The 26,964-nt window shown below is 41.9% G+C and overlaps 1 protein-coding gene across 1 annotated transcript; it reads left to right on the forward strand.

Moving 5' to 3' along the window:
• On the forward strand, positions 1-25,104 carry vwc2 (von Willebrand factor C domain containing 2). The gene is made up of 4 exons (XM_085478298.1): positions 1-329; positions 10,012-10,732; positions 12,130-12,259; positions 24,252-25,104. The coding sequence occupies exons 2-4, from the start codon at positions 10,091-10,093 to the stop codon at positions 24,401-24,403; spliced, it is 924 nt and encodes a 307-aa protein (XP_085334424.1). The 5' UTR covers positions 1-329; positions 10,012-10,090; the 3' UTR covers positions 24,404-25,104.
• Positions 25,105-26,964: the final 1,860 nt, after the last annotated feature.

The raw sequence follows: 26,964 nt of genomic DNA on the forward strand, positions 1-26,964 counted from the left end.
TTTATTAAATTATTTAATTTTTTTTGTCACCGTGAGAAATAAAGTGCCAGTGTAGGGCAGCAACATCAGTAGCGCTTTGAAACCGTGGCTGTTCGCCGCAGACGGAGCGCTCTCACTCACTGCGCCGATGAAAGTTGAGCGCAGCACGCTGATGACCTGCGAGCTTCCTCCGGGGAAACTGTGCATTTGACTGGCTTAACGAGCGCCTGTTCCCATCTCTACACTACACATCATTTGTTGCTGTCTTGAGCTCCGCTGTCCAGCAGGCTGAAGGCTGTGTGTTTGAACCCAGCGCACTCACGGATACGGACTCACTCCGAGGATCACAGGTGAATAAGGATGCATCAGTGTTCCTGTGTGGAGGTTTTTTCTTCTTCTTCTCTTATTTGCTTGTCTTAAATTGCTTGAACGCTCGGGCTTCAGATCAACTTAGTTGACTGTGAATAAGCTAATTTATGTTTTCTGCTCTAATGTTCTTTTGCATTTCCTTGATGTTCCCACTCTCTGTGTCACAGTAAAGCCACCGTGCATGCATTTAATTGCACCTATCACCTAATCCCATGCAAATTAGCTTGATTGGAGAAAACTAACGCAGATTGTCGCAACCTACTGTTGCACCTGTGGCTGTTATTGTAAGTTCATTATGTGTTTTTTTAAATATGTAATATAGGACTGAGGATTTTCTAAGAGAGGTTTCAGACTCTGCTCACACACTTAGGGGTGCACCATCCAGTCAGCACAGCCTTTACCAGCAGAGCCGAGCCGAGCAGGCAGCCGAAACCCACAATCCAATGTATTCATTATTTAATATATTCATAGTATCCAGAAAAGTAGGGGGTAGGGTCTCAGGATTCTATATGTTTTGTGATACTGTAGGCTTGTTGTTGTTATTATTATTAATTGGTAAATTCTGTTCTGATTTGTTCATTTTTTTATTGAAATGCTAGTTCCGTTTTGGGTGTGTTCCAGCTGCATACCCATCACTGTCATCATCATCATCATCATCATCATCATCATCATCATCATCATCATCATCATCATCACTTCTCTTTGTTCTTATTGAGAAACACACAAAAAACAGCTTTTTAAATTCTCTTTTCCTTAATATAGTTCCAGCCTCAGACTTTCCCTAGTTGGCTTTGTTGCAAGAGCAAACCACTTACCTTCTTGCACTGCATATAACCTTAAAGCCTGTATGACAGTTTTGCAAGGGCTGTTGGTTTGCATGTTTAGGCAAACTTTCTTCTGATTTGGGTCACTAGTAAGATTTACAGTCAGAGGACAAAATTCAATTAGACAGCCCTGCAGCAATCTTTACTCACTGGCAGATGGCTTTATGCTCTTGGATCCTGCCTTAGGGTCCCTTATTGCTCTAATTGGATTTCATCATTTCACACTGTTTATCTGTATGAAAATGAATTTTAAAACGCAGCATCATTAATTCAATACTCTCTCAGCCCTGTCAGATCCAAGCCCACAAGTCACCACCGCCTAAGCATTTCACATCTCATCCCCTGCGATGGGCTTTGTCATAAATTGAAGCAGACCTCAGAGTAAATTGTTATGTTGATGGCATGTTGGGTTGTTGGAGGAGTCTAACTAGGAGAATCTGTAATCTGTGTGCAATAAATGAAGTGCATGCAGTGGCGAGGGCATATTTGTCTGTCTGAGTTTATTCTAGCCCTGAGGAGATGGTTTTCCTCTCAATGACATCCACTTTGATTTTACATAGGGACATTCGCAGGAGTTGCATTCCCCAAGACAATGTGAATATGATGTTTGCTTATCTGGTAGTGCTGCTTGTCAGACATACGTTGTGTACTATACCAGCCTTACACAGAGAAGGAAACAAAAAAGGGTGCTGATACTGTAGTCTCGCCACTGCTGCATCCCTTTCCCATCGCTTTCTGTCACCGTGAAGCGTTTCACTGGGATCAGATTTGCAAATTGTCCTATTTATTCTTTTAAATACCACTCCTATTAATTAAGATTAAATGCTAATTAGAAACAAACAGCTTAGTTGGGGCGTAGAAAATTTCTGGAGATGAGCGAGCTGCCTCAGTACATTTGACCCTATTTATAGCATTATTGCGAGACTGAACAGCCATCAACCGCCCTAACTGAGTGACATCTAAGAAGAAAGTAATAGGGAGGTCAGCCTTTACACAACTCAAGCGCCACGGTTTGTGTTATTGAAACCTTGCCAGTTCAATTTATATGAATAATAGTATCGTATTTGTCAAGGTGGAGCTAAAAATTGCACTCAGATCTCAGGTTGTTGTGGCAGGACTTATCGTCCATATTCGCTCTGCTGTGTAATGAAAACGACAATAATTTATGAGTCATGAATCAATGCGATGGTGAGCTTCACTGAAGCGTGAAGCTGCAGCTAGGCTGAATCCCGTCTTGATTAATCATTGTTGCTGCACCTCAGTGGTCAAACCTACTATGTTCGGTTGCCTGAGATGTAAACAAAACTCTGGCCTTTGACAGAGGGGATTTATAACTTCAGCGACGATAATGACTGAACTGGTGCTGGTGCCAAACACCGAGGCTGGATGTTGAGTCCGTTCACTCCGGCGCAGGAAGCCACAGAAATATTTAAATGTCAGATGGAAGTGGAAGCATGGTCGGTCCTCAAAAGTAATAGCACGGGGACCGGCAGGAGTTAGATTTGCAATTTTAATGGTTGGAGCAGAATAACAAAATGCAATTGTATTATCAAGGGATAATTATAGTGCCATGCAGAAGGTTGGTCCACATTTCTGCAACAGTGAACAGTTAAGTGAGTAGAAAATGAAGTGAACTCCAAAAAGGGAAAAACTATTTCAACATTTGGAGATAGATTTGTCTGTCATTTCTATTGTGTAGAACTGCAGAGTGTGAAAACAGGAAAGGTGCGTCACTCATTCACACAAGCACCTTTTCCCCCTATGCTGAAATGCTTTCTATCTAATATGTACACACATTGGCAATATAATGAATGCATTGGCAGCAACTAGGGGTTCAGTATCTTGCCCCCGAGTATACTTTGCCATGCAGACTTGAGGACCCAGGGCTTGAACCATCAACCTTTCAATTTAATAGTTCTGCCACATGAGCCACAGCTACTACCCCCAGTCTTTCCTAACCTTGGATTATCTTTTCCAAGGCTTTTTCACACTTGTCATAATGAAACACCATATTGGAAGTTTCAAAGTTTTATAAATACTCCGACTTCTTCTTCAGCTTGTGTCAAAAAATCCTGCACTCAAACAGCACTCTACCTACAAAGCAAGGGACTGCTATGAGGGGAAGACATTCAGGGAGCTCTTTGCTCAGTTCGTTAGGAAGATGAAAGCTAACGGGAGTGGTGGAGATCAAGTTGAGGTCTGGAAGACCAAGACAATGTTCAGAGACAGCCGCCACCTGGATTGCAAGAAAGGCAAAACACAGATGTGTTTGAGGTAGATTTCACAGAAAAAAAAAGAAGAATTCATGAAAAGAAGACTTCTTTAACTTCACAGAGGTGTATAGGTCGTGCTTTGGGCTTTTGTTGCAGCCAGCGGAATAGGGAGCATTTCACCGGCAGAGGGAAGAATAGATTCAATTAAATACCTGCAAACTCTAGAAGCATCACAGTTTGAGTCTGTAAAAAAAGATGAGAAGATGAGACGAGGCTGGCTTCTACATCGGGGCAATGATCCTGAACACACCTTAAAATTCAGAGTCAAATACGAAAAGAAACTAAAGGCTGTTTGTTTTTTTTCCCATGGCTCTGATAGTCTGTCGGCCTAAATACCATGAAAAATCTGTGGCCAAACCTCAAAAGAACACAGAAGTTGAAGCTTTTGCAAGAATATTTAACAAATTCAGAGTAAATAAATAAATGACTCTTAACTTCTACAGCAAGTTGTGTTACTTGCCAAAAGATTAGCTATTAAGCACTGACCATGCCGGGTGCCCAGCAGGGTGCCCAGCTGTTTCCTCGTTTCTTGATTTTCTCACTCTAACTTTATTCCTAGTGGAAATTAGGACATCTTTTATTCATTTAACTGTACTAACAGAAATTTTCAAGAGGGCAAGCTTTTGCATGTCCCTGTAAAATTCCCTTCAGTTAGATAGACACAAATCCAAGGTTACATCCTCTGTGTATATGGTAATTGTTGCTAACTGCATGCAGAGAATTGAAGGATAGAGCTACATGAAGGCATATCAGCTGAAGTTTGGGGTGGACGAGGGGAAAACAATCTGTAACATACAGTAAGGCAATTCCCATTCTTTTAATATGGACATGCTGATATGCATCCATCTCTTACATCTTCTTATTACCCTGGAATTAAATTTTGGGCTAGCACTTAGTATCTATAAATTTGATCTAATTTATCCAGAGAAAATCACATTATTTAGTATTTTTCCCAGGAAAAATATAGGTGGAAAAAACAACAGGCTGCTTTCGAAGGCACAGTCGAAACAAATAGCGTAATAAATAATAAATTATAATAAAAACGCGCAATAGTTAATGGCAAGTTTCATGTACTGTGATGTAGCTATGATCAGTGAAAGTGCATTACAACAGGAGAACACTGTCAGTGCTTTTCTTCTTGACCTATGTATTGCCTGGTTACAGAATATTAATAATTGCATATGTTCTTCCTTAAATATGTTATTTGACCTTATTAAAAACCAATTTGCAGGAAAGTATTAAGGCAGAGCCCTTCCTCTGCTCTAAGCTGTGTATAATGAAGGTGACAAAACACAGGAATGTCCATAAAACAGTGTTGATATAGCAAGCAAGGAAATATTAAATAAGATATGAATATTTAATAGGTTACATCAGCCATGCAAACAGAAATAATTACATTTTATGTGCAGTGAAGTCATTTGCAGACAGTACATTAACCTACAAAGTGACATGAATAATGTTTGGGGATGGCTAAACCCATGAGACATCTAACTCCCTTAGACTTATATTAGCCAGTAAAACAAATCCAAAGACATTTATCTGGGATTTGGATGGTGTAGTGCAATATGAAATGTATTGACAAGACAGCCACATTTTTCTATAGTAGTGCATGATTTATAGCGCATGTGTTGCAGGAATTTAGAGACCCGAATCTGTTTTTATACTAATGAATGCGATGTTGTATTTCACGGGAAATCTGCTTCCTTTGCTGTCAGTTTCTAGCAGAGGTCTTCCTGCTGTTCAGCCTGTCAGGCCTGAGGTTTGAACCGACAACTTTCACATCGCTGTCTGAAAGCCGGCCGACCATAACCTGCTTTAAAGTCCCAGTCATTAAACTTTAATACAATATGACCACTCCAGAGACGTTTTAGTTTCTTTAAGCTTCTGTTTTTTTATTGGCATTATTATGATGCATGTGTTAGTGTAACTGTTTTGGTCCAAGGCACTGTAATATAATACAAACTGCATGTCTGGGGATTTGAACTTTTCTCATACATATTTCTTGTTTAACTGACTTAAAAAAAAGTCTTTGCCTAGACCTTAATCTCATTTTAGCACCTTATGTCACTTAATAATTGCTTGCACCACTTCACTTGGCACAGTACAGAATCCTGCCACTTGCCAAAGCGATTTAAAAAAAAAAAGGGGGGGGGGGGGGGGGGAAATGCGCATCCACTAGACTCTGTGTGGTTCAAAAAGTGACTGCTCTCCCATAAAAACAAAAATATATACACATAAACACACCTAATTTTCCATCAAGTGTTTGTTTTCCAGCGATAAGTATTTGCTGTTAATTGGAGAGTTGCTTTTCCACTTACAAAGCTGAATTTCCTTCTTTATTTTGCTCAGAAGTGGGTGTTCTGAAGTGTCACACGTGTGAATGAACTCACTGATACCAGCTTATATAATCTCTGGTATGCTTTTGATTGATGGCTGCAGCCGGTAGTTAGCATAAATCTGAGATGTGCTTTGAGGTCACACCTGTGCAGGGTTTGTGACCGAGCGCAAGAGCGCTGTTGTTACCTCGGCAGGCAAAAACACAGACTTGCTACATCACAATTAGGTCCCTAAAGAGACTATGGTTGCAGCGTGAAAGACACTAGGTGATTAATGCAAATAATTTATGTAATATTCAATGCTGTATTCTGCAGCGACATGTAGACTGACACTGTATTGTATGTTCATGTCACTTCTTAGTTGTGTTTTTTCTCTTCCTGCCAGAACGTCTTAGCGAGCACTGAAGATAGAGCAGTGAAGCAAAAAACCCAGAATTCTTTGCAGAGCTGTAGGCCAAAGATAAATCCATGACCTTTCAGCAAATAGCTTATATGCAACATTATAAATATAAAAAACGCTTGCCATCACTTGAACCTGAGGAGTGGTAATGAAGAAGTATCCACAAAGGCATCTTGAACAGTGAAAATATTTTCAGTGTTTTCAATCCAGTGTGTAAATCTTCCTGACATTTGGTACACATTATGCTGTGTGCTGGAGAATTAATTAGATAGACATTTGGAAAAGATGTGATCTGTATGAAAATGGCAAGATGGCATAAGGATAAGGCTAATGGATGTAGGCAACAACTTGATTTGCCGATGCTGGGAATCTGCATAATTTTGTAAAGAGTTTGTTGTCAAGAGATAAAAAAGATGCTACTGTTTCCTTTTCTTACCTTTAACCAATCCATTAAGAAAAATAAATAAATAAATAAAACCAGAACCAAAACCTGTCTGCGGCTTTTAGTAGCTATCCCATTGATTCCTGAAGTAATGAAATGGGTCTTAGATGTAATAGTTTTTATTTTATCAGGAGTATGTGTTTTCATAAAAACAGCAGGGAACTGTGGCTTGAAGTAGAAGTTATACAAAAGCAAGTAAATGGTACATTTGTTTAGGACTATTTTCAGCCATGGGTACACATGTAGTTCTGTAGTGAGCACTCACGTCACCAGTGTATATCATCTCTGTAAGTGGATAGTTAGCAACCCTTTGACTGTGTTGTATGTTGGAGGAAGAATGGAAAAGAGACTTAAGTGTGTTCAGTGCTTATTATTGTCTGAATAGGAAGAGAATAAATGTACTGGTTATGGCACCACAGAGAAGCCAGTGAGGATGGATCTTAAAGCTGGTCTGAAAAGCTTGAAATTAATAAACACAATTTGTTTTTTAGTTTGTGAGGATTTTTCATCTATCAACCAAGAAATGTCTTAAACCTTCATTCTTTCTAATGGCCAGCAGGGGGCGACTCCTGTAGTTACATAGTGTTGTATATTAGTCTGTGGGGAAATGGCTCATCTATGATCTTCAAAACGTTTTTAAACGTGTTTATGGTCTAAATATCTAACTTGAAGTGTTACTGGATGGAAAAAGATCTAAATCGTGTTTATGCTGATTACATTCAGTGGCATGTGCCAATATTTTTGTGACTCGTAGTCATGCACCTCTTGATTTTTGTAATCTGGTGCATTAACCCTAAAATGCAGCTGTGTTGAATGCACAAATGTACCATTGTATTGGTTTTTATGGCTGTTTTTATGGCTGTTTTAATGGTATATCAGTACAGAATCTCAGAGATATATAGATATACTGAAGAAGATACTGTAACTTTGCAATGTCTTTGCTTCCAGTTTTGACTTCTTCGCTTCCTATATCAGCGCTGATGTGGCGGCACTGTCTGAGTGGTGACTTCTATCGTACAGGAGAATAATGCACCTTAACAGCAAGCATAAATAGAAGTGACTGTGTGATGATGTTGCAGCAGCATGCAAAGCACAGTCGGCAGTCCAAAGATCTGCATGGGGTTAGGTTAATTGGTGATTCTAAATCGGTCATAGGTGTGAGCATGAACGATTGTCTCTCACTCTGTGTTGGCCCCGTGAGAGAGTAGCGACCTGCCCAGGCTGTGCCCGACCTTTTACCCTATGACAGCTGGGACAGGCTCCAGCCCCACCGTGATCCTAAACTGGCTAACCGGAAACGGATGGATGGGAAAGACATGATGTTTTTGTACCTATTGGTCCCAATTAGAGTCATGTTGTGTCTGGTGTTAAAACACCAAGATGCTGACGGCTGAAAAGCACTCAGCTTGAGGCTTCACAGACGTCACAGTGGTTACGGTTGTCTTACATCTACAGCCTATTCACAGGACACAAACACAAACTGTTATTTCATGGCACTTAACCAAGTGCACCTTTTCGCATTGCGTGCCCGCTTAAAGGTTATAAAATGCACCGCATCTTCTTGTTACGCTGCACAGATGAAGTTTAGTAAGTCACAACGCTGACGTTTTCATTACAAATTTGCCACATTTGTGCGAAGTGACAGTGAGAGTTACACAAACTCGAGCAACTTTTACGTAATGAGAAAAGAGAGAACGCCCGCGAGACACGACACCCACATGACTCATTACCAGCTTGTTCACACACCGTACCGACCGCGTTACCTTTGGAATTAACTTGTTGCCGGTTATCCGTGGGAGCTGTTGACAGTGAAGGGCAAATATAGATCTATTGGCATCCTTGTGTCCTTTAACATGATGTTATGGATGAGGTTCTGCTCCCGAATGCCAGCAAAGCCTGAGGGCCACCCAGAGCTCAGTCTGGATGGAGAGCACAACAGCAAAAACCAGCAGCGGTGTTAATGTGACAGCCAGTAGCAGCTGTTAAGGTGGAGAGGTGAGACTGAAAAAAGCCAAATGAGGTCCTTTTTGCTAATGAGGCCTAGGCATTTCTCTCTCTCTCTCTTTCAGCTGCAACAGTGTTATCGGTATGCACCTCGTTCTGCTTCCTCTCAGTTCCACAGCAGCTCCAAGGATTCAGCCTCAAACATAGCAATTCAGCTAAAACACTACTCAAATACCACTGGTGTGCCAGCAGTCAATTCCAGCATTTTTTTTCCTTCAGAATGGAGCAGAATTAATGAATATCAAAATGCGTGGCTTAAAACATGCAGACTTTGTTTTCCTCGCAGTACAATTAATGCGGCTGCTATCTCTGCTGTATGTGTTACCATTTCAGCTCTTCACCTGCTGTTTAGGGCTCCTAAACACTCTGTTGGAAATTAGTTGTGTTCATTGACGCTGACAAACCAATCAATATGGTGAACTATTTCTTAAACAAACGCGGACAGGTCTTAAGTTAATTGTCGAGTCAATCGATGAGGGGTAATCTCACCTTTTCTGTTTAACGAAATAGGCCGCGGATGTCAACTCTTAGACAAGCCTGTCAGACGGAGCTCGGCGTCGAGCTAAGCCGAGCATTTGGTGGGAGTAGGGAAATGAATGGAAGTAGGCCACTGAATGCAGAAAAGCATCGTAGCGGGCATTTGAATTTCAAGGCGGTGCGGTAAATCAAGTTAAGCAGGAGACAAAAACAAAAACATTGACTACAGCTTTTCAGAAATTTGCAGTGTGTGCAGCGTCAGCAGTTGATCCTGGGATTTTCCTTAACTTCAGCTATTGACTCCTGGCAGTGCTGAAAACTATAAGGAAAGAGATGTGCTTCTACTTCTGATTTAAAAACAAAAAACAGAGAGACAGAGCTTTAGAGGGAAACTTTTAATACTCCTCTTTGCAAAAGCTGGCCACTGCAGTCAGCTCTAGCAAAGGAAATTTGTCTTTCCAGACTGATATTATGTTCTATTTTCAAATCAAATCTTCCCTTTGTACAGCTGACTGGGATTCATTTAAGAAAAAAAATCTAGACATTGATCCTGATTCTCCCTAAGAGCTTACGAGCTTACGAGATTCAAGTTGTTGGAGGTTTTTTTGAATCATTTTTCTTTTACTTTATCACCGCTGAGCCCGATTGATGCAGGGAAGTGTTACAGTATGAAGCAGCATCGATTTCCTACAACGGCCCCATGAATGCTCCCTGTCCTGATGATCCAATTCACTGATCCTGCAGGCTTGCATCACACTCAGCGGGGTGTTCGACAGACATGATGAAGCAGTGCTCTGAAGTGAATTTCTTGCCCTGTTCTCGAGGCTAAATGAGACAAAAGCCACACCTTGGATAAAAAGTGACAAAATGCCGAGCACATAACCCCAGTTTAATTTTCTCTTTCCAGATGGACTGGCTCACACCTGAGATGTGAAGTGTGTTATGTGAGCCAAGGTGTTTTCCCACCTCGCTGGTGGTGGGGAGAGATGCTGCACTCCGTTGCCATGACAGCAGAAGTTCTCTTTGTTCTTGGGTTCCTGATGATGAGCGGCGCTCTGTGTAATCCTATCGCGACCTTACCAGTGAGCCAAGAGCGTCTGGAAAGGGTGTTGACCCAAGCTAGGGAGGACAAACATCAGGACAAGCAGACTGCAGAGGAGCCGCTGGGATACATGGCCCAGGAACAGCCGCAGGAAATCAATGCTGTAGGGCCCAACAGGACTGCCAGGTCAAACCTCAGCTCTCAGGCGCGAGGATCTAAAGGCGAGAATTCCCAGGAGCTGTGGAGCGAACAGGACAGCCTGAACCAAATAGACGAAGCTCCGACCAGTGACGTCACCCTCTCCCTGGACGCCATCGATGAGTACGCGTACCCAGACTACAGGGGGAAAGGCTGCATGGATGAGAGCGGCTTTGTTTTTGCCATCGGCGAGCAGTTCACCCCGGGCCCTTCAACGTGCCCTTGCCTCTGCACAGATGAAGGCCCTCTGTGCTCCAAGCCAGAATGTCCCAAGGTCCACCCTCGCTGCATCAAAGTGGACACTAGCCAGTGCTGCCCGCAGTGCAAGGAGAAAAAGAACTACTGTGAGTTTCGGGGCAAGATCTATGCTTCGCTAGAAGAGTTTAAGGTGAGCCCATTAACTGCATTCACTCATTTTTGACATGCTCCAACTTGAAAGAAGTGCTGACAGAACACTCCCTCGCCATGAGTGGAGTTTATCACAGGCACTACACAGGAGCTAGTTACCTCGCCTTGCAGCATGCAAGCAGGCAGGCAAATTTATAATGGCAAAGGTCAGCACTTGTCTTTTATTTCCCTTTTTTTCTCCTCTGCACAATGTTACTGGAGGCTGAATTTAGCAGTGCAGCTTCAGCAGAGTGTTTCCATATTTAGTTTGTTGATACACATGATAAAAGTTACAGTTATAGTAGTGTTACAACAGCACAGCGCAGCACACTGCTGCATGTGGGTGTTTGAGGAAGAAGAAATACACTGGTGAGATGGTTGTTTTATCTTCTGACACCACTTTGAAAGGTTCGGCTCAGGACTGCACCACAGTCTCAGCGTTAGGTCTCATTTATCAGCGCCTAATGCTCCTATTTATAATGGATAGTGTCTCACCAGGTGGTTGGGGCTAATATGGGATGTCTTCCTCTAACTCATGTTGTTGCCGACAGCTCTCTGCTGAGCCAAATCTACAGAAAGCCTCTACTGCCACTAGCCGCATACATCAGCCTTTCTGCTGTGTGAAGAGGGGGTGCTTTGAAACTAAGCAACAGGCAGGTTTTAATGCTTGATTGCTGCATTCTGGGGCATTGTGCTAAGTGCTACCTCACTCCATTTTCACAGTGGAGTGCCATGCGGAGGTGCAAGCCTCTGCAATCTACAGCAATGCTGGAATTAACCTTTGCTCTCTTGTTAAGACTACATGTATATGACTTTATACATGCAGCTGCTAAACTGAGCTTTGCATGGACACTGTAGGCTGCAGGCTAAATGTAATTCAAAGTGCGCTCTGCCTTTGTGCTACATTTGCTGTACTTTGAGATATACAGGAACGCTCGGATAACTCAGTAATTCCTGACTCTGATCACGTGGCGAGAAAATTGGAAGCATCTTCCTTCTTGTTTCCCATTTCTATTGATTTCTCCATATCCCCCTGATTCGATTGTGAAGTTCAATTCTCGACTCAGCCCTTTCTAAAATGAGGCATTCATTGGCAATGAAGTTGAGAAAGATGGGGCTTCCCTATAGATGTGGCTTTGTGACACTGAGTGCACACAGTCTTTAAAGGAGGCAGACAGGCAGGCGTGTTTTGTGTGTGCAGGTTGTGTGTGTTTGAGAGACAGAGAGAGCTGCAGAAAGGCAGACAATTGGCTAAACAGACATGAAATAAATGAATCTTAGACAAAGATGGCAAGAAATCAATTAATATGGGAGGAGTTTATGTCACCTGTGTTTACTTGTGCATGTGATGAACTGTTTGTAAGAGCGTTAATTGATGTTTTTTTTCTCTGCTATCAGGTGTCTCCGTGTGAGAAGTGCAGGTGTGAGCCGAGCGGAGAGGTGCTGTGCTCTGTGGCAGCCTGCCCACAGACGGAGTGCGTGGACCCGGAGTACGAGCCGGATCAGTGCTGTCCCATCTGCAAGGGTGGTGAGTGGAGATGATGATTTCTTTCAACAAGCCAGTTCATTCCAGTGCAGTTGGTATCCCAGTGGCATTGGCATGAAAGCCCCACTAGTGCCAGTTTTTGCTCAAGGGCACCACAACAGGAGTAGCGAGGTAGCAAAGCATCATTTCGCTGACGCAAAGCAGGCAGCATGCTGCACTGCAGTGTGTGCAGTATCTTGCCACATCGGATCAAATCTGTTTAAATGAAGTCACGGCAAAAAAATATGGCTAATTAGCTCTGAGTCGTGGCCTGTTTTTGTGTAAATATTACTTTTTTCTCTGCGTCATTCTTAATGTCATTTCGAGAGTCGTTTGATTGATTCTGTAGCATATGTTCCAAATCCGTCTACTGTCTGGTACTGAGATTTGAGATACGCTTGCATTTTTTGCTGCTTCTGCTGCTGTTGGGGGGGCGGGGGGTGGAGTTTATGATCCCGTTGGTTTGAGAGCTTCGGCCTGCCTGAGAAGAAGGAATTCTGCAGCTCAGAGTCGATTATATGAAGTTGTTTCCGATGATTCCAGACAGCATGTCCTAGATTATGCCCCCTTGTTTTCTTGGCGTGACTCTAATGCAACATGGCAATGTCAGCAACATTGCTTCCTTCAGCAAAAAGAATGATGACTTGCGATATGTATCTCTGACTTGGAATCTTAAAGCGGCGCAGGCTGTCTGCTATAAACAAGAGCAAACAATCTGCATGTGGAAAACAGAACCCGCTGCATGTGAAAGTGCTTCGTCTGTATGAACCGCTTACAAGGTGACAAGTGCTGCTGGTAGTGTCTCTTTTTTTTTCCGGGTAAAACTGCAAGTGAGATATTTTGATTTTCCGGGCATCTGTTGGAACTTTTTACACATTAAATGCCAAATGGGAAAATTAGAAGTCGATTTGAAACAGATGATCAGATGATGATGAATGAATTTGGCTTAAATGAACAAAACACACACACGCACAAAAACACCTCTTCTTCAGCATATGTCTGCCATCGGTTCATTATCATTGCACCCAGAATATCACATTAGCATTAGTCATGTATCATTTTAAACTCTGGAAGTATTATAGACATTAGAATTTGCATGTAATGAATGTTCATGACTAGTCATCAATCAGAGATCGTCCCGCTCAAATGAGAAGCCTGTCTCACAACCTTCCAGTGGTAGCAAGTTGAAAAAGATTGGTAGTCATAGAGCGTCGCTCGCTTTATTAATATTTAGCTGCTGTAATCTTGGGGAGTACATGTTGGTTCTTTGTTCTTCCATATTTATTTATTTATTTATTTATTTTTGCTGTACACCCACATTTTATATATATGCACATATTGATCATGCTGAGAGTGCTTTTTGGGCAGTTTTGGGCAGTGCTCCATAATTTCCCCCCTGTGAAATGCCCAGTGGATTAGCTGGGCCACATTTGTAGGCACGGCAGTCCAGGAGACGAATGTAGATCCCGTACAGTATGCACAGAGATGTGGCAGATTGAAGAGAGTGGGCATTTGTATTCTCAAGTATCCCCAAATCCACGTGCTCGTTCACCCGATAAGGATTTTCAGTTTTAGGTTGACGTCAGTCCCTATTACCATAAGATTACCACACATTACCTTTCAATGAATGCGGCTTGCTATGCAAGGGATGACACGTTATCTGGCCACAGCTAATACCGTCGCGAGGAATACTGTAGCCCATGGGGATTGTGTGGTTAAAAGTGTTAACTACTCAGCCTGCAAAAACAGTAGGGCACGTCTTCTGTGGCGTTGTTAGAGCTTCCTAAATTGATGACCCTAATAACATCATCAAGTTAATCTCAGCTTGGGCTGGGAGATTTTATATTTTAGCCAACTGACACCCTCTAGAGCTGAAAAATGAAGCCAGTGTAGAAGTTTCGCTCTTTGTCAGGGGCAAGGCTGATGCTGTTTCCTCAATGCAGCCATTGCCGGAAATTATAGAGGGTACAAGAAGGACTGGGAATCCTTTTTTATGGGGGAAAACAAACTTGTCCTGCTCAATACATCATTGTCAATATTGAATAACAAAATGCAATAAAAGTGCTAATAATAGAGGTGATATAACAGGTTTTTTTTAATGGCTGCCCGTTGTTTCCTGATGTGAGATAATTTTTTCTTCTACCCAACAATGAAATAAAACATATTTATGATTGTAACCAGACTGCATTTGGTTTGCAGTTGTGCTCTTTTCTTATGGACAGCTGCATCTCCTCATGCATGTTTATGGAGGCAGGAGGTCTGCTCACAGTTATTTGCATATTGTGATTTATGTCTTGTTCGTAACCCCGTGACACACCATTTTAAAAAGTCCAGGAAACACCCATGCTCCTTAAAGTTAATGCTATCAGCTCAAATGTCTAACTTTGATAGTTATATATGTTTAAAGGCGTGACTGATTTGAGTGGCACGTGTGCGCGGACCCACGCACACGCAGTGTTGCTGCTAGACATCACCTCGGCTAATTGGAGGCACTCTACTGGACCTCTTGATCTGTAATTATCTGACAAATAATACGGCTTGTTGTGTGGTTAATTATACCAACAGACCGTCCAAGATGTCTGTGCTCCAGTTTTTTTGGTTTGTTTTTTTGACTGTGATTCTGTACTGATGTATTTCACATGTACAATTATGCATGCAGCTTGCAAACCAAGCTAAATGGTGTTAAAGAACACCTTTTTCACTTATAACTTCCAAAAGAAAGTGATATCTTTGAAACACTAGTCTAATCTGCAAACAGTGATTGATTGGCAGCTAAGTGCATCTTTTATGTGTAGTCTGTTGCCCTTTAACTTGGGGAAAATTTGTTTTTTTTTAACCATATTTAAGAGTTTTCCAGTGGGGGAGTACCTGCTGGTTCTGGAAGCATTATTTCTCCACTCTTAAAAACGTTAATGAAGCCCTCGGTGTGCTTCCACAGAGAAACACAGGAGCCTGCTGCTTGATTTAACATTACAATTATTTGTGTGCTCAGCTGGAAATCTGGTTACACTTGTGCACCATATATTCTGAATTACACCCAAATTGGCCAAAAGTTCAGAGCGATCTGTTTTTACCAAACACTGTTATGTTTAGCTCTGACGATGATGATGCTCAATTTTCAGCTTAGTGACTGGATGTTTCGTCTCGAAATGCGACCAGTGATTTCTCCCACCAGTCGTTTTACGATCAAAGGTCGTTGCTTTTGTACCGATGATTCAGTGATTCATTCATCATGAATGTCCAAACCATTTGTCGGCTGCGTAAAGCCACTCGTTATGTTGTTTAACTAGAAACTGAATTGAATCTGCGAAGAAACATGAGAACCCAAAATTGCTTCCTCCACTTTTGGGCGCAATGAGACGCTGCTCAGTTCCATTATGGAAATCTGGACTTTCCTGTCTGTGTTCCTTAATATAGTGAAGTGAAGGACTAAATGACCAGAGTGCTCTTTTAAACTTGTCTCAAATACTTGTTTCCATGCATATACCTTTATGACATTTAGCTAAAAGTAGAAGCCTCGTCATCGTCATGCAGCGTCTGTCAGCCTGCTCTCAAACTCCTTCAGGGAGCATAATCTACAGGAGCACAGTGATATTTATGAGAATACAGAAATAGGCTTTGGCAACATTTACGCCTCATTTGTGCAGCAGTCGGGCTGCTGTGCTTTTTTTGTTTTTAACTCTAGCAGGTACACTTTTTATGTATTTTTAGGATCGTGCCAATAATTTACACTTCCTTCCTCACTTTTGCTCTGCCTCCTGCTGGTGTTTTCGCATGTTCACGATAGCTGTGAACATTAGAGCCCAAAGTGTTAATTGACACAGAATCGAGAGTCTGGTATCAGTGTGTGTTTAACAACTTCTTATTGGACGGGGAATCATTTTTGGCTCGTGATTTTGCGACCACGGCTGACGGGGTTGCGGCTGTGCAAACAGGAGGCGTGAGCACTCGACAAACAAACACCAGATATCTTTTGTGAAAGTCTGACTCTGCGCGCTACGCCATCCGCTCCCAGAAAATTAAGATCTCTGTCAGGAACTAATACAAAAATACCCCCAAAAGATGCATCTCTTTGTGGACTTAATTGGACTTGACAACAAAGAACAATAAAAATGTGAAAAATTAACTGGGGGACATCTTATTAAATAATTGGAGGCTATACTAATTAGATGTAAACAGAAGTAAATGAGACATCACTCCAAATGACACCACTGATCTTCCCTTCAGCTCCTCTCAATATCAAAACGATTATCCATCGGATTTCACTTTGTCTTTTATTCATGATGCTTCTTAGCCAGGTATTGCAGGCGCCATCATTTAGATGACGAGGATCATCGATTGTCAGCTCCCATCTTGTCGCTGTTGATCATGCAGCACTCGATATGAGACAGCGCCGAAGAGGTGGCTCCGTGATAAAATACAGATGATGTAAAAAGGAAGAAAAAAAAAAGAAGGGGGCGGCGGGGGGGGGATGGTAGAGGTCGTCAACGGAGAGTTCCTCCTCTGGTTCTGTTGTTTGTCTTGTCTACAGATGTTGTTTGAGTTGTGGGCAGATGTTAAGACCTCCCAGGTTCCGCGGTGCATCCGATGTGTCACATCAAAGCTCGGGCTCATTAATGAGAAAGAATTAAACACTCACCCAGATGACACCAAACGGGGAAGGAGGCTGGTAGTGTGCACAGGAAAGTTTTTTTGTTTTTTTTAAAAAAAGCACCGAAGAGAAGTGAAAATGAAAGAAAGATTAAAATCTGTAGAGATAAAAACACCCTCAGATGTGGTTTCTCGTTCAACAAGTAATCCCTCCTGTCTTTTACCTTCATTCCCCAGCAAACAGCCACTTCGCCTCTTTACCATTTTCCTCACTATTGATAAAAATACAACGAGGTATTTCAATGTTTGATAAGTTCATCAATTATGCACAGGCATTATCTTGGCCTTTTCAGGCATGCAAAATCAATGCTTATGGCAGAGCACCCTGCCTCAGATGTGTTATTCACCCTGTATGCTAGGAGACACTCGGGGAAGAGCCAGGGGAGGAAGATGAAAGTAAGAGGTATCACTAACATCCACCCCAGACATTTGTTCATGAATATCAAAGAACAGCTGTGAATGGGGGCAGGTTCTCATCATTTTTCACTCATTATCTTAAAGCAGTGGAACATATTGCAATTAAATGGTCTCATAGCCCTCAAAAGTTTGTGACCATCATTCGCTCTATGCCATAAAGTTTAATTAAACAGCATCGATTCATGCAAAGAACATCTAGTCAATGCGAGCTGAAGGGGGAAAACATGTTTTCTATACTCTAAGCTGGAGTCTGTCTTTTTTCTCCCTTTTTTAGTTTTTTTCCTCCTGCCAATATGTTTTGACGTGTTGCTTTCCTTTTCTTGGACATATTGGTAAAGACGTGGCGCTTTCCGTTCTTGCAGATTCTGAGCCAGGTTTTCTCTCACTGCATCTGCTTTTGAAGAACGCTTAGAGGAAAAAAAAAATCAATGCAGGAGAAGTCGCTCTCATCTGCACCTCAGCCGTGGCTCCCCTCCCTCTTGTCCTTTGCTCTTGCAGGGTATTGCCTTGGCAACGCACAAGGAAACAAGTGGTGCTCTCCAAGACTCAGACATTAGGGTCAACACTAATCTGGAAGGGGGGGTGTGATAAACAGTATGAACCGGAGCCAAAATCACTTCAAATAGAGCAGCACGAGACACGGTAGCCTGGTTGCCAAGAGGGATACGGGCTCATTTAAACTAAGAAAGGCATGATTCATAGACGGGCCTTTTAAAAAAACAGACATCAAAAAACACATGAGTCAAAAGGGAAATTGTTTGTATGGATATAAAATGGTCTGGTTTGTCCATTTAAAGCATCCCCCATTTCACCCTGATGCCACAGATAGGGACCAGTGCAGCTGACAGAGCTAGTTTCAGTCAATGAATGCAAAAATAATGCTGCTTCATTACTGACTGTTTGCTAAGCCCCTTAGGCTAATGTTGGTACACTTATCAAACACTTCTCACACCATAATGTAGCTTACAGTAATAACTGTGACTAATTTATCTTTGAAATTCCAGTAGCATTTCAGCATGTACAGCGATGGATTTCTCGCGGAAGAAAGTAAAAGCAGGCTCTTGGAGAAAGCTACTGTAAGTGTATGAAATATGCACACACATCATATGAGGGTAAAAAAAAATAAGTGAGGCTGAAACTGTTCATCCAAGATTTTTTTTTTATTTTGAAAAAAGGGAAAAGTAAATTAAACCGTAATGAGAAACTTATCGGTCGATGTTTCCTTTTTTCTGTTACATGAGAAAGAATTTAAAAAATGGGGAATACCTGATGAGTTGGAGTATCTAACACCAATCTAGCTGCACTTGCTGGAGTGTGAACTTTCCCAAACCGAATGACGAGCATGAGAACATTATTCTAATTTCACACATTGGCTCCCACGCTGTGGCTGTTCCAGATAATTTTCTAACGTAACCTGTAACCTCACATGATAATAAAGCTAATGGCATACTCCTCACGTTTGGAAAGGACACAAGACTACTACCGATACCAGTCTAACATACACACTAACGCTTATGTTTTTAGTCTTGGCAAGGCTACTTGGAAGGTAGCAGTGACCTCTAAGTTTTACCCTACAGAGTGTGGCATTTATTAGAGCCTCGTATGTGCAGAGGAATCCAAAGCTTTCCTTATTACACGACAAACAAAATGACATCCAGCAACAGACTTTATGGGTAGTATTTGTTGTTATAAATAATGTCATGAGGAAATCAAGATTAATGCATGCACTGGTTTAATTTTTTAGGCAAACGTGGAATTACATGCAGGGCATTTTGCATCTGCTCTAATAAGCTAATCAATTCACAAAAGGTTTAGTTTTTTCTTTCCCCCCCTTTTTGTTTAATTTTTTTTGCTGGACCACAACATTTTTATTATTTAAAGGCCATTTTCTTTCCCATTACTGGACTTTGAGTTATTACAATAGCGAAAGGTCGCAATAATGACGATAATAGTTAGTCGCATTATAGTACTACTGGGTCACTGAATGCTTTTCAGCTTTGGTCTGCTTGTTAAGTGTTATTTTCTACATTTTCTCCTGAATAAAAGTCCATTTTAATGTGACTTGAAAATACATTCTCAGTACAGGAAAAAACCCCATAGAGGAACAAAACGATACAAAAACATGTTCTAGGCCTGATGCCAGACCTTTAAACACGCTGTTTTTTTTTAAAGGATTATGTAAATGAAGGTCTTGCAGCAAAGACTGTCACCTGGACACTGCTGTGATGGCTCTCGAGGCTCCTTTCTTTAAAGGACATTGGTCACGACAGTCGAGCTGCTCGAGTGCAGCTGCATAGCTTGGCTGCAAAGATCATCTGTGCGCGTACGCGAACCTTCACGCAAGGTGCCACTCCCACAAAACCAAAGAGTCAGCGGCTCTCTAAGCGAGGCGGTTACTTAGAAAACCAGTCTCACCGAGCATCTCTGAAAGAAATTATTCATATTGTTGTGAAATCCCTGCAAAGTCCCCCCTCTTTCTGCCCTTACAAAGCAGCCTCGTTTTTATTCTGCATTTATAATGCAAATGTACCCAAGAAATGCATTAAGATGAGTGATTTCGGCTATTCTTCTCTTTCCATTACCTTATAATGCGGCTGTTTTTAACATGTCAGAATTAAGGGGTGCGATCATCAGGATGTGTCCTCGTTTCTCCATCCATTATCTGGCGCAGTTACAGAGCCAAAAGCCACAGGTGCTAATGGCTATCTCTTTCACATGCTTCCCATGCCAACTTCTAACACGCTGCACTGACAGTTTGGGTCCAACTGTTCATGCACATGCACAGTCCATTTGTCTCTGCCTCTTCGGGTGTTTTTCAAAAGCTCTTGTGAAGCCTGATGTGCCCATAAAACCCTTTTTTTTTTGCCACAGTGAGTGACGGAGAGATGGGGATATATTATATTATATTAATGAAACAATGACAAAAAGGTGGTGTGATATGAATGGCAGAATAATAGGGTGAGAGGAATGAGTAAGCACAGCAGGGCTAAATCCATGCATTAATTAACACAAATGAGTGTCATGCAACTGTCAATGACGGGCTTTAATCCCGGCTCCACGAAGGAAGTGCTTTTGATTAATGCCACGAAGTGGGAGATTATTTTTCGCATTTTCCCCCCTCTCTCCTAGTACACCCTTGACATATGCATCCCCTTACTGGAGACTCAGTGCTTTAAATGCTACTAATGATGATGAATCAGTAGCGACAGCAGCCCGGGCCACAGGATGAGTTGTTATTCAGATAGCGTGCGCGCACGCGCGTACATGTACAGACTTATAAACGTGTTGGGGTTGACATTTTGACAGGCCTCGGCAAACTGTTCACATTGATTGATGCGCAGGCTCGCTCCTTCTGGGCGCTGCGTCCAATCAAACGCGGTGGCTGCAGCTGAAAGACTCCCCATTTATCAGCATCTTAATTATACAACAGAGTGGCTCAAGACCTTGTTAGTGTAAGGGAAATAGCCATTGTTATGCTACACCTGTTGTTGTGGAAGCAATTCCCGCAGTGTTTATATTTTGCCGTGCGGCTGGAGAGATAATGGATGATTTATGAGCACTTTTTCTGCAGCCACTAGTCGAGGACGCGGGCACATTCACTAGACAAAAACATTCCCATTACACTTTACCAAAAGAAGGTAATTCTGTCCGATAGGAGGAGGACACTTGTGTTTTTGTATTGTAAGCATGGCAAGTAGATTTCTTTGTACACTCCAGTGTTGCCAGATGGGAAGAAGCACCAAAATGAGTTGGACTACAGCTTTTATTTCCTCTGTCGACTCTCTCGGCTAGTTGTTCAGGTCTTAACAACCACTACCTAACATCAAAATTTCCATTAGCGAGAGCCAATTTCCTGCAAAATAGTTAAAAAAAAGAAGAAAAAAAAGATGCAGTCCCTTGGGGTGCACTTCAAAAACCATATTAAACCACTGTGTAACAGTGCTTAATTTGTTTTTATGCACAATTCACAGTCCAGCCTTGAAGTTGCAGAGGAGAGCAGCTGCCTTCAGCCAGACATATGCTTTACAGTGCTTGTGGTTTAGCCAATCTAAGGAGCGTGGAAAGAAATGTAATTGAATACCTCTCATGTGCAAACCATACAAAAATAAAAGACAGGATTCAGTTGAATGCCTTAATTTCAGAATATGACAGTGGATGAGATAATCGTTTGATTCAGGTTGTTGAGAATTCAGTGTAATCTTTATCCTGATGGGAGCTGGGTCTGAATCAAAGGGCTGTTCTGCTTAAACCATAAGTGGTCAATCAGTAGTCTGAAGAACATTGTAATGATTTCCCAGGAATGTGTATTTTAAGTGGATTCAAAGCCGGTTGATGATAGATGGCAGAGTGGAAGCTGCATAAATTCCACCTTTAAGAGAAGCGCAAGCCTGAGATCATAAAGGTAAATGTGAAAAGCCTTTCATTTCCTTGCCATCAGAAACGACTCTAGAAAGGGTGTTAGCAAATTCTTGATGCTTCTGTAGCCATTATTTTTTTCCGGGCCTCTTATATTCCCATAACAGAACACTATTTTGGGAAACAGTCAATGAAAAGCCCAGACGAGAGAGCCCATTTTCCACTGAGAGAAATGAACTGATGAGCAGCAAATTCATTCTTTTCTTTGACTGACTGCTTTCAGCTTCTCCTGGATGTCACAAAACTGTCTTAAAGCAAAATAAAAAAACAAAAACAAAAAAAAAAACAACCCAAAAAACCAAAAGACAACCAACTGCACTGAACTCCATCTGGTCAATGCAACAGATATAACATCTAAAATTAGCAGTTTAACAATAACTGAAGTCCTGCCCCACTTTCAAACTGGCATGTGTCCCACTGGCCTTCATTGCACAATGTACTTTTGCACAAAAGGTTTTCTGTCACCAGCCTTTGTGAAAAGCTGAATTATATGGCCAAACAATTCTGCCAGTCCTCCTTTATGACTAATTTATATTTATTCCCATCCAAATAATTATTTGTACATGATACTGAAACTTTGCCCTCCATAATAGCAACCTACTTCAGCTTGAATTGCACACTGCATTAGAAACATTAGAAAACAATTAAAAAATATGAATGTTAAATGTATAAAATGCATTCAGATTGCATCAGCAAGAGTGACAGTATATCTGATGTATTGTAGAATAGCACCAGCTAAACCACAGTGGAAATAGAGCTGTTGCTCTGTCCTGAGTGGAACTCTGTGTTCTGTGTACTGGAAATAGCCGGGGTTAAATCAGTGCAATTGTTAAGCATGCACATTTGGCAGCGTCAGAATGCAGAGAACAAACTCCGGTGCTGTTGGTGGTTGATGCAGTCAGTGTATGGGATAATTGGTTGGTTGTAGCTGACTAGCTAACTGATGCATAGGTCTGGACTGCATCAGAGCACTGACTGTCTGGCATTAGGCTGTGTCCTCTCTAGTCTTTAGCCATTAACATTATGTTTTCATAATCCCCCTTACCAAAAACACTCAATGCTGGCATTAGCAAAAATATACTCTAAAACATACTCTCCTTTCAGTTCTTCAATGCAAATAATTCATCCGCCAATGAACAACTCAATGCATTAAGGCATATAGACATGGTCAAGACATCCTGCTGAGTGGCAAAGTCATGGTTGTTGGTGCCAGGTGGCCTGATGTAAGTATTTCACAAAGTGCTGATCTGCTGGGATTTTCCCATCTCAGCCATCTCTATGGTTTTCAGAGAATGCCCAGAGAAGAGACAATACACAGCGAGCTGCAGTTCTCTGGTTGAAATCGACTTTTTGGTGCCAGAGGACAATGGTCAGATGCTTCGAGCTGATAGGAAGACAACAGTGAGTCAAACAACCGCTTGTTACAACTGTAGTATGCAGAAGAACATCTCTGAACAGACAGCATATCAAAGTTTGTGGCTGATGGGCTACAGCAGCAAAGGTCCAGCCTGGTGGTGATGGTGGTGGTAATGGTGTCAGGGATATTTTCTTGGCTCACTTTGAGCATCATTTTAAGACATCGTCCTTCCTGAGTATTGTTGCTGACCCTATCCATCTCTTTACTTCACCACTGTCCATCTTCCGATAGCTCCTTCTGGCAGGACAAAGCTCAAATAATCTCAAACTGGTTTGTTTAACATCACAAATGAGTTCACTGTACTCAAATGGCCTCCACGGGCAGAGCACCTTGGGGATGTGGTAGAAAACGAGGTTCACGTTATGGATCTACAGCAACCGTGTGATGCTGTCATGTCAGCACTGAGCAAAATATCGGGGAAATTTTTGAATGTAGGGTTTTACATAAAGTAAATGTTCCCAGACGTGAGTGAAAACAATGAAAGTATCTTCATGTTGATGCTTAATGTCACTCACCAGATTCAGGAATTGAAATGAACTGGAGGTCAAGCACCAGTTTACCATCCTATTTCATAAATAGGCCGGCTGACACAGGTGTCTGCGAATTTGAGGAATTTATAACTGATTGAGATCCACTGAGAAGCACAAAAGAACATGACTTTCAGTCGTGTTCGGTCTTTGAACTGCGTGTTCCCCTCACACCGAGCAGAGCCCTTGGCCGCTCAAAAGGCAAAAAAGAACCGACAAGTGCAACCTTAAAATGACTTCTGCACGTACATGAAAGGAATTTTCAGAATTTTAACAATTAATCAATCCCCTTGACTATCATCAAGTTTGTATTCGTTTAATCTGACCACAGCACAGGTCCCACAGCATTGTAAATCAAAGGAACAAAGCAAATCACGCATTTTTCAGGGCTCTCAGTGTGAGTCTGACCTCGATAATGTGACACTGTGCCAACAACACAAAAAGAAACATATTAAAAATGGATGAGCTAAATTTGAAATTCCACTGTGAAAGATTTGAAAAAGCCCTGTTGTCTGTCGTGCCCTGTTTTCCTCTTTATTTATTTCTTTTATGTCTGTACCACCTACAGGGCCAAACTGCTACGCGGACACGGCGGTGATACCGGCTGGCCGAGAGGTGAAGATCGATGAGTGCACAATCTGCTACTGCACATACGAGGAAGGCACGTGGCAGATTGAGCGTCAAGCCACCTGCAGTAAGAACGAGTGCCAGCGGAGCTAGAGACTGGCACGGCGACGAGAGAGGGACATTGGCACGCAACACCAGTGCCGAGCCTCATGCACACTCTCAGCCTTTCACCCAGTCTACCGGGCATCAGGGTCGGACAGCACCCCTCAAGCATTTCAGCATTAATACTGTAGTCATTACTGAAACGATGCTTTTATGAAAGTTTATAATCCACACACAGAATATCTATTTATCTATGTATTAAATTATTTATGAATATATATATGAAATATAGGAGTCATTAATGCTGAAACAGTGGAAGACTATTTTTTATAGTATCTGTATTTTATTAAGCAATGTATTGGACCAGAGGTCAATAAAACAACAGAATGTATAGAACACACACAGCTGTCTTTGGAGGTGCAAGCCTCAACGTCTCTTAACCCGCGGTGTCATCCGACAAATCTCGACACCCGTCCCTCTACCACCAAAGTGCAGACTAGACTGTGCGCGATTCATTTTGCAGTGCTAGGGTGCAGACTTGCTGTGCAGGACAGCGCAGTGCAGAGTTACAGGCGAACAACAACGAAGAAAGACGAGTAAATTCACGAGGACTCGACTGTTTCCTGATTTCTTTTATCCTTTTTTTCTGGATGTTCAAATGTGCTTTGATTTGAAAGTGCTTTTTTTGTATTTCTCTCGGTACAGTGTGTTCATGTTTCAAATAAATGCCATTCTGTGCTCTGTAAATTCTCCGACGATACCTGTTTTTTTATAGCTGTGAGTTTTTATGTTGATGGTGATTTGCATTTACAGACTTGCTACCTGGAAAAAACAAAAAGCTCGCAGTTTCACTTGAATCAGCAAATGATTGTCGATGGTTTGTTGTTTGGAATAAATGATCAGAGTATCAGAGGAGCCTTTGAAAGTGACAAATCTTCCCTTTTTAGATGGGAACGTTTTTCGGTTTTGAAGTTCCTGGATGATATCTCTGTGAAAGCTACAAGTAAATATTTAATAAGTTGTCAAAGAGGATATTAAGTTCCTCAGTAATGCAGGGCTTTCATTTCCGGTAGTTATAAGCATCCCAATATAAACATGAGCCCTTGGAAGTGCAGACGCTCCGGAGTTGCCCCTGGATTTCCAACTCCATTAATAAAGCCCAGACTGGACAATTCGATCTCATTGATTCCAATTTGCTTCCAAAATTTGGAAACCGAAAGGTCATCCGACTTGCTGCATATATGCTTTTTTGTTTTTGCCTTCGTTATTTTAGTTTGAAGATTAATCAAACGAATGCAGAGGCGTAAGGGCCAATCAAGCAGCAGATCAAAATGAAGATGAATAATTTAGGTCCAGGTTATGAACACTGAAAGGCAGGCTGGCGTAAACGCGTGCATATGTTGTGTTCACGCTTTCGCCTGTCATCTTTTGCATTAGCAGCAAAGCTGTGTCACCCTCTGTGCAGCGTGCTGGCCCCGCTGCAGAACTTTGATCAAGAGGTTGCCAGACAACGATGTTGCATCTCCAGCGGTGAGACGTGCCTGTCAGACAGCCGAAGGGATCGAGGTAAATAAGCCTAAATGCATGTACATGCTACGTGACAGGCTTCTCTCAGAGCAGCGGGGGAGCAGTGGCACAGATCTATTAAGGTTTTCTGGGTGTCCTTAACTCCGCTATTCCTATGACTGTAAGTGTCCTCTCAAATCAGGCTCATTCATTCAAGGAAAGCTGGACTTGCTCTTGTGCATACAAGTGGTAAATGATTGTGGGATTTTTCTTTCCTACACCCGAATCCCCCCCACAACACACACACACTCTCTCTTTTCTTCCATTTAGAGGGATTGCTGCCATTTTTATCTGTATAGTCTTTCATTTTACAAGATAATACTCCCTTATGTGTAATTTCCCAAGCAGTTTACCTGCTGTGACTCAGCCTGTAAAGTAATGGCTCCATCACAGGGCCTCTATCAGTTCCCTTGAGCGTCTCTGTCCAGGTCATTAACATTCAAGATTCTCTTTAAATCACTTCATATTTCAGCAGTTACTTAAGATCAGATCTGTGTATTGGACAAAAGAATTAGGACTGGGCATAAAGTCTGCTCATCAGAAACGAGGCTGGGTGTTTTACTTTGAAATAAAATTCCCAGAGAAGTAGCCATCTACATTTCTTCAAAGACAGGCCATTAATTGGATACATCTGTTAGAGAAACCCATAAGAGATTAAGCCCGGTCTTCCCAATGCTGTAGCTATGTAATTAGGCTTCTCCCCTGTTCTGGACAATGCACGCTGCAGCGCTGAGATGAAATGTGTTCATATTACAGTAGGTGATGAAATTCATTATTCATTTATAGCAATCGGCCGGCTCTGTCATTTGAAATGAAAGCATCGCGTATTTTGAGAAACCAACCAAAACTCTCGGTCAGCGAAAGAAAGTTGAAATCTTCATCGGTGTGAAGACGTGACTTTGAGCGCAGCAATGTGGCATAAAATCAAATGTCTTCCGGAGTTATTGGCTCTTCACAAGAGATTATGAAATATGTTGTAAACTTAATGGCAAATGACACAATCGCTGAGCTGCAGTGTCGGCTAATGAGTAAAATTCTGCAGCATA

The sequence above is a fragment of the Copadichromis virginalis genome, linkage group LG13 (genome assembly GCF_057382275.1).
Source record: "Copadichromis virginalis isolate Kocher_CV1m ecotype Utaka linkage group LG13, C_Virginalis_male_GT1.1, whole genome shotgun sequence".
NCBI lineage: Eukaryota > Metazoa > Chordata > Actinopteri > Cichliformes > Cichlidae > Copadichromis > Copadichromis virginalis.